General features: G+C 43.4%; 1 protein-coding gene across 1 annotated transcript in view; it reads right to left on the minus strand.

The window, feature by feature from the left end:
* Positions 1–869, minus strand: part of MCM6 (minichromosome maintenance complex component 6) — a 34,825-nt gene extending 33,956 nt beyond the window's left edge. The window contains exon 1 of the mRNA XM_008060782.2: positions 653–869. Coding sequence (XP_008058973.1) covers positions 653–759 — 107 coding nt within the window. The 5' untranslated portion in view covers positions 760–869. The remainder of the gene's footprint in view (positions 1–652) is intronic.
* Positions 870–11,098: the final 10,229 nt, after the last annotated feature.

Genomic DNA, 11,098 nt, shown 5'->3' on the forward strand with positions numbered 1-11,098 from the left:
AAGGGGGGGGGGGGGGGTTGAAGCAAGCCAGGGAGCAGGACCGTGAGAGCCAGAAGCCTAGAAGGCAACGGAAAAAAGAGGGGTACAGAGGATAGGAAAGAAAAAGAAGGGATAGAAGGAGGAACCTAGAACAAGGGGCATGTCCAGTTACCCAGCAGGGCAGCCCCCACCCCCAAACCCGGGCGGCTATCAAACCACAACGTTCACGCGAAAACTCAACACCGGCTGCAAGGGTGCTCCGAGCATCAGGTCCCGCAGGGCCCTGCCAGCATCCAATGCCAGCTGGGCCTCCCGCTCCACCCCGCCGCGCCCAACGGCCCCCGGGACCTGTTTGTTACCCATCCTCACCGAGCCCCGGTTTCCGCACAGGTCACCAGAGGTCGCGCCGACTACCGGGCTCCGGGCGTTGGGAGCATTAAATGGCAGAAGGAAAGCGCTGAGCGTGGGGCAGTGGGCACAACAAGGGTCTGAGGGCTTTAGATCATTCTTACTCAGGAAACCAACTAAACCCGCCCCAGGCGCCTCGCAGCGGCCAGACCAGGAGCCTAAATCGGGAGGGCGCGCGACCCCCTCCGTTTCCGAACACGCGCCCGGCCACACGGCCCCGCCCGGCCCGGAAGGCGGGGGAGGCCCCGGGCGGCCGCCGACTTACTCTTCCAAGAAGTCCAGGAACAGCTTCTGGCACTTCTCGGCCACCTCGTCGCGCACTTCCAGATGCTGGCTGCCGGCAGCCGACTCCGCTGCCGCCGCGAGGTCCATGGTGGCCTAACACTGAAAGAACGCCACAGCCACACTCCGCGGCCACGAGTAGCTTCCTTCCCAAGGCTGCCGCTTTGCGCGCGCCGCCGCCGCTTCCGCCCCGCCCCCTCGCCCTCCCCGGGACGACCGCAGCCAATCGTAGCGCAGGAGTCCTGGGATTCCGCGCCAAACCTGCCCAATGAACGGCGCTTCTCCTATAGCTCCGCCCACCGAGCGGGGATTTCGCGCCAAATGCAAAGCTTTCCCGGAGAACGACGGGGGTTCTGCCTCTGCGCCTGCGCCGTGTGGCTGTGCCCGGCTGGTGTTTTGGCTGCTGGAGCAAGTTCAAAACTTGAGTCTTTGTCCGGGTCATTTTTTCAAATGTTCTTCAAATCATACCATGGATATTAATTGAGCAGTAGGAAGTAAGGCTTAGTGGGAAAGAAAAGTGAGTAAGATTCAAACCGCTTGCTTTTGCTGTCTAGTTGGAGGAAACAGCTGTAAATTACAGAATAAAACCCTGTACAAGAGTCAAAGCTGTACAAACAGTGCCTGGGGCAGTTGACAGAATTACTTTGGTGGTGATTACCAAGGAAAGTCAGAGAAATATTTGACACTTTGATTGATCGTCCTCTTAAAACGCACTCTTGGCTAGCGTCATCCTGGTGTTCTTTCCCTTCTTTGGCCATCGTTCCCCGAGTTCATTCTCTCGGTTTTTCTATCTCTTTGGCCATTCCTGGTTAACGTCCTTTCTTCAGTGAATCTCATAAATGTTCTAGTTGCAGAGTCCTCTTTTCCTGTAGAGTAGCTTTGGAACCTGTGAGCAACTCCCACACTCCCTTGGCTTTCATTAACATCTGAGTGCTGCTAACTTTTAAATGTGTTTCCCCAGCCAGTATTTTTTTTTCTGGGCCCCCAATACATTAAAGAGAAACCCTGACCACTGACATTTTTGAGACTTCCAGCATATCAAAAAGATTTTTTAATGCTAATCAGTGTGGATAGAAGTTCAATTAATTATTTTAACACACACATGTACAAATACACTACTCACAAGATACTTACAGGGTTCAACAAAAATGCCCACTGCTAGTTAATGTAGTGTATCTATAACTGTATGCATTACCTCATTTGAAGATATAAACACTTGTGGCCCTGTATCCTTCACCTCTTTACCAGCTCCAGACTCTGCCTGCCTACTGGACATCACTGTTTGCATGTATTTTAGAAACGTCAAACTCAACAGTGCTTCCTGGATATTCACAACCCTAGGGCACTAAGAATGGATCCACAAGGCATCTGGGAGCAGTTTGCTAACCAGATTCTGCCTCATCCTCTCAAAAGTTCTCACTCTTCTTTCTTGTTTATTTTTTATATTCTCAGGGTAGATTTCTCAGGACTAAAGTCCCATATACAGAAGAAAAAAAAACAAGAGCACTAATTTTCAGCTGTGCTCACTGAGATACTCAGGGCTTCTTCTCATCTCTGTATACCTCACAGTTCTCCCTTCCTCCTTCAGGAATGCACTTCTGGACCAGAGTAGTAGATGTGGTCTCTAAGAGAGGTTTGTGGGGGTACCTTTCACAGCAGGAGAAGAATATGAGTTATGAAATATCTCTGTTGTACCCCCAAAAGTTGTATGGCTGGCTCTGCATGTGTGTGTGTGTGTGTGTGTGTGTGTGTGTGTGTGTGTGCGCGCGCGCGCATGTATATGTGCATAGACCTGACTGCTATCCTTAGAAAGGTCTGTCACAAGATTGGCCCTTGGCTGGCATTTGGGAACTTGACTGGTAAACAGTTCTCTATACCAATATGACAGTATCCCTAAATGATAGGGATGGCTCACTGTGTCTAAACTGTTTATACAATCAATGTGGTTTATGCTGAACACCTGAGAGTCTGAAATCTTAACGTGTACTAGCTAAAGGGTGCTTACATGATCAACCCCCAGTAAAAACCCTGGGCTCCTCTAGTGAGTGTTCCTTATTCCCTCATCCATGTAAACATTATATGTATGGTGCTGCTACCACACAAGCTCGGCTGCTTATTGCTTATAAACCGAGAAATAAACAAGCACGAGATGTAGTGAAAGGAAGACGATTTTATTTTAAAGGCCAGCAAATGGGGAAATGGCCAGGCTCATGCTTCAAAAAAACATTTCAAAATTTGAGGCTGAGGATAGGGGATTGTAAAGAGAAAGAATGGAATGAGGAGTATCTGGGAGTGGCACAGGAAGCTGGTCTTGCTTGATAGTTAACTTAAATTGTTGTCCACCTGGAGAGCTAGCTGATACTATCCTGATCGTGGCCTTGTTGTAGATTAATTGCCCTAAGAGGGCTTCTAAACAATGGAGAATTCTGCGTGGGGTCTCCATGTTCTATTATTCCAAGGTCAACCTCTGGAACAACATTTGGAATTTCTCAAGCAAGTAAACAATTAGATTAATGGGTATGTGCTCAATCATGGGGTCATTCATTGTATGAGGGCTGAGAATAAAAGGAAAAAACAAATCTTTAAAATGTAAGCTAAGAGAGAAAAAGGCTTAAAACCAAAAAGCTGAAATGAAAATTTTCAGTTACATTGTTACAGTTTAATGCTAGGGACGATTTAAGTGTATTTTGTATAACAGCATAGGAAGAGGACTCTAAGAGGCTTCTGCTTGGTTTCCTCTAGACTGCTCCATGTGTCTTTTTCTCTTTGCCGGTTATTTTACTTTTTAAAAGTTTTTTTTCCCCCACTAACTTAGATTCCCCTGAAGAATGATTTTTTTTCCTTTTTTGAGTTGGAGTCTCACTGTTGCCCAGACTGGAGTGCAGTGGCCGCTCCCGGCCACCGCAGCCTCGACCTGCTGGGCTCCGGCGATCCTTCTGCCTCAGCCTTCCAAGTAGCCGGAATTACAGGCATGCACTACCACGCCCGGCTGATTTTTTGATTTACTGTAGGGATGAGGTCTTGCTGCTTTTTTGGCCACCGCAGCCTCGACCTGCTGGGCTCCGGCGATCCTTCCGCCTCCGCCTTCCACGTAGCTGGAATTACAGGCGTGCACTACCACACCTGGCTAATTTTTTTTTTTTTTTTGATTTATTGTAGAGATTAGATCTCGCCAAGTTGCCCAGGCAGGTCTCGAATTCGCGGGTTCAGGCAATCCACTCACCTCAGCCTCCCAAAGGCGCAGGATTACAGGCTGAGCCACTGAGCCCGGCTGAAGAATGATTTTACTTTCTATCCTTTTGCTGTAATAATTTTTCCTGTGAGTACAATTATATACTGAGTCCTATGAGTCCTCCTACTGAATCACAGAAACTGGGGAGATCTTGAGGACCCCCTAACACAATATATGTATTTTTTAAACCTTCTAATGATAGAGAATTTCAAACATACAGAAATGTAGACAGAATAGCATAATGAACTTTCATTATATAGCCCCAATAACCATTGTCATAGTCTATTCGAGCTCCTGCTATAATAAAAATACCACAGACTGGGTGGCTTATAAACAACAGACAGTTATTGCTCATGGTTCTGGAAGCTGGGAAGTTTAAGATCAAGCAGATTTGACATCTGGTGAGGCTCTGCTTTCTGGTTCATAGAACAGTGCCTTTTTGTTGTATCCTCACACGATAGAAGGGGTAAGGCAGCTCTCTGGGCTCTTGTTCACAAGGGCACTAATTCTATCATCTGATTCATCACCTTTCAAAGGCCCCACCTTCTAATACCATAATGTGGGAGGTTAAGACTTCAACATAAGAATTTGTGGGGGACACATTCAGATCATAGCAACTATCAACATATGGCCAATCCTGTCCCAACCACACACCCCCATATGTTTTTCCTCTCCATTATCATCATCATCATAATTATTATTATTTTGAGTTGGAGTCTCACTCTGTCACCCAGGCTGGATTGCAGTGGCATGCTCACGGCCACCATAGCCTCAGCCTGCTGGGCTCAGGTGATCCTTTCACCTCAACCTTCCAAGTAGCTGGAATCACAGGCATGCGCCACTATGTTTGGCTAATTTTTAAAAAATTTATTTATTGTAGAGCTCTCCAAGTTACCTATACTGGTCTCGAACCCCTGGCCTCAGGCAATCCTCTCACCTCTGCCTCCCAAAGTGCTGGGATTACAGGCATAAGCCACCAAACCTGCCTCCATTATTATTTTCTAAAAACTATTTTAGAATAGTTTTAGATTTACTAAAAGTTGCAAAAGATATATAGAATTCTCATATACTCCTTGCCTACTTTCCTCTACTAGTAATATCTTACGTTTATCATAGTACATTCATTACAACTAAGGAACAAATTTTGGTATATTACTATTAACTTAATTCCATATTTATTCAGATTTCACTAGTTTTTCCCTAATGTTTTTTTCTCTTTCAGGATCCCATCCTGAACCACATTACATTTAGTTGTCATGTCTCCTTAGTCTCCTCTGGTCTGTAATAGTCTCAGACTTTCCTTGGTTTTGATACCATTGACAATTTTGAGGAGCACTGGTCAGATATTTTGCAGTGTCCCTCAATTGGGATTTGCCTAATGTTTTTCTCATGATTAGATAATAGTTTTGTGTTCTGGGAAGAAGATCACCAAGGTAAAGTACAATTCTCATCATTCTTATGTTTTTGAAGCAAATCCAAGACATCGTATCATTTCATTTGTAGATATTTCAGAATGAATTTTTAAAAGAGAAGAGCTCTTTTTCCTGAGACATGTTTTTAGCTGAGAAGGAAACTTCCTTCAAACAGCTGTAGCAGTGCAGGATAATGATGCTGATTCTTTTAAATCTAACTAATATTTCCCAAGATTACTGCCACTTCAGCATAACACTGAATAAAACCAGGAGATTAAAATTGTACATGATTTATTTTGAGTGGTGTGTAATAGTCAATAAGATATTTATCAAATTATATTATGAAATATGTTCTTTCAATGAAATCAATCCTCATCTTATAAAATATTTAGTATATTCTACTTCTTATTAACAAAAAATAAAATTGTTTGCTAGCTTCTGACCAGTTTTTAGTAGTATATGCCTTTTGCTTTAATTACTTACATATAAATCAATTGATCATGATGTCTAATGAAATAAGTGGTGAGGGCAGTGTGAATGATGGAAATTTTTACTGATTTTTATATAGTTCTTAATTTTCCCCCAAAGCTGAGCACCAGATTTCTACATACACACACACACACACTGTAATGGTTAATTTTTTTTCTTTTTTTTTTCTCACTCTGTCACCCAGGCTGGAGTGCATGATGGTTAATATTGTGTCAACTTGAGTGGGTCACGGAGTGCCTAGTTAAACTTAATTTCTGGTTGTGTCGGTGAAGGTATTTCTGGAGATAAGTATTTGAGTCAGTGAACTCAGTAAAGCAGATTGGCCTCCCTAGTGTTGGTGGTCATCATCCAGTCTACCGGGGCCTGAATAGAACTAAAGATAGAAGAAGGAGGAGTTTGCAGTCTTTTTCTTTCTTTCTTTCTTTTTTGCCTTCAGATGGGATTTACGCTCTCTGTTTCCCTGGTTCTCAGCCTTCAGACTCACGTTGAACTACCCACCAGCTTTCCTGGGTTTCCAGCTTGCAGATGCCAGATCATAGACTTTCTCAGCCTCCATAATCACATGAACCAATTCCTTATAATATGTTTCTCTCTCTCTCTCTCAGTTCCGTTATTGGTTCTGTTCTTATTATTTCTGTTTTTCTGGAGGACTTTCACAAATACACCCACTTTCAACTTTCATCATACTCCTCAATTCATAATAACATATTTAAAATATACGTTACATTATATTATGAACTAAGAAATATGAAACTGCATATAAATTTATTCTTGTTTTACAGCTATTATAAAAGGATTTTCTGTCAAAAACATTGGGAAAAGAAACTTTATTTAGCAAATGGTGCTGGGAAAACAGGCTAACCACATGCAGAAGAATGAAACTAGATCCCCACCTATCGCCATATAAAAAAATTAACTCAAAGTGGATCAAGGACTTAAATGTAAAACTTCAAACTCTGAGAATCTTAGAAGAAAACCTAGGGAACACCCTCCTAGACATTGGCCTAGGCAATGAATTAATGACCAAGTCCACAAAAACAAATACAGCAAAAACTAAAATTGATAAATGGGACCTTATTAAGCTAAAAAGCTTCTGTACAGCAAAAGAAACCATTAAGAGAGTAAAGAGAAACTTATATATAATGAGAAAAAAATATTTGCAAACTATGCTTCCAACAAAGGCCTAACTTCCAGAATCCATAAGGAACTCAAACAAATTGACAGTAAAATAAATAAATAAATAAATAACCCCACTAAAACGTAGGTAACAGGCATGAATAGACACTTCTCAAAGGAAGACATACAAGCAACCAACATATGAAAAAAATGCTCAGCATCACTAATCATCAGAGAACTACACATCAAAACTACAATGAGATACCATCTCATACCAATAAGAAGTCAAAAAAACCCAAAACAAAACAGGTGTTGGTAAGGCTGCAGAGAAGAGGGAACATTTGTACACTGTTGGTGGGACTATAAGCTAGTTTAGTTTTTGTGGAAAGCAGTTTTGAGAGTTCTCAAAGAACTAAAAATAGAACTATCATTCGACCCAACAATCCCACTTCTTAGAATATACCCAAAGGAACAAAAATCACTCTACCAAAAAGACACCACTCATATAAAATGGGGGACCCCCAAAATCCCAGAATTTATTTATAAAATATTTTGTATTTATTCTTACATGTTTAAATTTCAGTCACCATCAAATTACTCTCTGTTTGATGCAAGACACCTATTGAGACAATTTTTCCACTGCTGAAATCAATTTTTGAACTTGTCAATTTTGATGCATTTTAGTGCTTCTGCTGTTTTTTGTTTCACCTCTTCCACATCAGCAAAATGTTTGTCTTTGAGGACTTTTTTCATGGGGAAACAAAGAAATTCACTTGGGGTGATAATGGGTGAATAGGGGGAGTGGGGCACAGGAATCAAGCCATTTTTGGTCAAAAACTGCTGAACACTCAGCATGGTGTGGGCAGGTTGTTCATGTAAATTCCCCATCATGAAATGGCAAATGCGATGAAAGAAACTCCAAAAAAAATTCACTGAAGCCGAATGCAGCCTCTCACAACAAGGCTAGCCAGGACACTGATGTCAATGGGTTCCTAGAACATGTAACTAGCAGGGGAAGCTTGTACTACAAGGGGCCCACCCACCAAAAAATAATTCCAGGTTTTTTGGGGTCCACCCTTGTATTTATTGCAGCACTATTCACAATAGCAAAAACATGGGCCGGGCTCGGTGGCTCAGCCTGTAATCCTGCGCCTTTGGGAGGCTGAGGTGAGTGGATTGCCTGAGCCCGCGGGTTCGAGACCCGCCTGGGCAGTGAGACCTCATCTCTACAATAAACCAAAAAATCAGCCGGGCATGGTAGCATATGCCTGTAATTCCGACTACTTGGAAGGCTGAGGCGGAAGGATCACCGGAGCCCAGCAGTTCAAGGCTGCAGTGGCTGGGAGCGGCCACTGCACTCCAGTCTGGATGACAGAGTGAGACTCCAACTCAAAAAAACCAAAACAAAACATGGAACCGACCCAGATACCCAGTGAAGATGGACTGGATAAAGAAAATGTGATACATATATAGTATGGAATACTATGCAGCCATGAAGGAGAACAAAATCATGTTCTTTGCAGCAACAAAGGATGTGGCTGGATGCCATAATTCTAAGTGAATTATCACAGAAACAAAAAATGGAATACAAAATGTTCTCACTCATAAGTGGGAACAAAATACTGGGCATACATGAGCAGAAAGATGGGAACAATAGACACTGGGCACTGCTAAAAAAGGAAGGAAGGAAGGAAGGAAGGGGGAATAAGGAATATAAAACCACCCATTGGGTACCATGCCCACACCTGGGGTTGAAGGAGGACTTGTCAGAAGCCCAAACCTTGCTGTCACAAAATATACTTATGTGACAAATCCTTACATGTATCCCACAATTCTAAAATAATATGGCCACCTATTATAATCCCAGTATTTTGAAGTGGGAGGATTGCTTGAGCTCAGGAGTTTGAGCCCAGCCTTGGCAACATAGGGACACCTCATTTCTACAAAAAACAAAAAAATTAGCCAGGTGTGGTGGTGCACACCCGTAGTCTCAGCTACTCGGAAGGCTGAGATGGGAAGATCACCTGAACCCAGGAGGTCAAGGTTGTGGTGAGCTGTGATCATGCCAGTGCACTCCAGTCTGGGCAATAGAGTGAGTCCTCAATTCAAAAAATAAATAAATAATATTTAAAAAATAAGAAGAAGAAAAGAAAATGCTTTTATGTACCTCTTTAGAGCCACTCAGGCTCTCATGTCTCTCATTCCAGCTCCACTCGGGCTCTGAGTCACCTGACTCCTCCCCTCTGTAGCTCTCAGGTTTTCCTGTCGTCCCCTTGAGGAACTGGCTCATACCTCTCAGAAGCACCTTGGAGGAGAATCTGTGACCAATACAAGATGAGAGTTAGTTGTTAAATTTCTTCTTAACTAATTCCCTGCCAATGGATAATTAGGTTAGGTTAGGTTATTTCTTCCTTCCGGAAGGTCTCCCCATTAGAAATAACAGTGCAATCTGCATCTTTGTACATGTGTATTTCTGGAGGATACATTTCTGGAAGGGCTGGTCCTGGGTGAAAGTGTGCTTTTTACATTTTCATAAACTGCCAAATTGTTTTTTAATAAACTTGTACCAATGTATTCTCTCATCAGTGCACATACCACTTTCATTTTAAGTGAAATAAGAAACGTAAGGCAAATGGATTAAGTTCTGATTTTAGGATTACAGGCTTCAGTGTGTTGGTGGGAAAGGATTATTTGGAGATTGGAAGCTTCCTGATGCCCCTGAAATCTCTGCCATCCCCAAACTTTGCTCCATTCATTCATTTATTCAGTCATACTCTGTGTCAGATATTGTGATAGGTACTAGTGATACCATAGTGAATAAAACAGACAAAAGTCCCTGTTTTGCCTGGAGCTTACAATATAGGAGGCCAGGCACACTGAAACACATTGAAGACTACTCAACAAGTACATCGTTTCTGTTATCATTTAGAGTCTAATCATTACCCAGTGTTCCACAGGAAGATAAGATCTATCACCAGACTCTCATCTGCATCACCATAGTCTCCTACAACCTCCGGATGCAGTGGGAAGGTGAGTGAAGGGAACCCAGGAGTTCTGTGCTCCTGAGGACTTGGAGGGCCCCCTGAGCCTTGTGGGACTCTAGTCCCTCATGGGAAACTGCCTTAGCCACAGCCATGCTCTGACATGAAGTGGTGCAAGAAAAAAGAAAGCCTTGACCAGCACCAGCTGCCATTTCTCAGGAATGTAAATCTTTTTTTTTTTTTAAGGCCAAGAGATTTAATGGGGGTGAGCACGGTGGCTACAGAACCTGAGAATCAGATTGCAGCATGGAGGCAGGGTTGTGGCAGGTTTTATAGAAATTTAAAGCGACCTGTCGATTACCTATTGGTCAGCAGGTGAGGTATTTTTGGGATTGGCAGGGGCTTTCGAGGGCGCAGGAATGTAAATCTTGCAGGTAGTGTGGTTGTTTTCTAGCAGGCCTGGAAGGAGACAGGCCCCAAGGGACAACTGTCTGAAACTGTGCAAAGCTGCACTTTGACATTCAGACTGCAGATTGCCTGAGGCCAAAATGGGAGCCCAGTGGGACTCATGGCCATAGCAACCTCACATCCTGTGTAAACTCTTCTGTGAACCACCCTGCACAATAGCATTACCCCAGTGGAAATTCCTCCTAATCCCCACTGGGGTAGCCAAGAGTGCACTATTGTGAGGTGCTCAAGCTCCTTCTCCCCATCCCTTACATTCTCCTCCGACAGAGAATTTGGGTAATCCCCAGAGCCCCACCCTCAGTCTAGGCTGGCTGGATACTTTCTTGGAGCAACATATGCCAAGGAGAAAGCCTATAGCCACCTTTGCAGCTGGCTTTCTTCCACAAGCGCCACCTCCTACCTGGAGGTCAACAGTACAGCCCACCACATCAGATATAATATAATTTTGGGTTGGAAAACCTGATCCCAAATCCCAGCTAACACCACCTTCCAAGCCACCCTGACCACTAAGAACACTGAGCCAGTGCAAGTACCCAGTACAGGACTGCCAGAGCAGGCAACTGAGAAACTCACCATACCAAGGTTATTAGAACCAAGGAGAACCCTAGAGTGCCTACATCAGCCCCCTGCTAATCTCCAATAAGAAGAGAAATCCACCCCAGTGAGAAGGAACCAGAAAAATAATTTGACAATATAAAAAACAGAGTTCTCCAACATCTCCAAAAGACCTA

The sequence above is a fragment of the Carlito syrichta genome, unplaced genomic scaffold (genome assembly GCF_000164805.1).
Source record: "Carlito syrichta isolate Samal-C Ts95f unplaced genomic scaffold, Tarsius_syrichta-2.0.1 Scaffold304727, whole genome shotgun sequence".
Taxonomy (NCBI): Eukaryota; Metazoa; Chordata; class Mammalia; order Primates; family Tarsiidae; genus Carlito; species Carlito syrichta.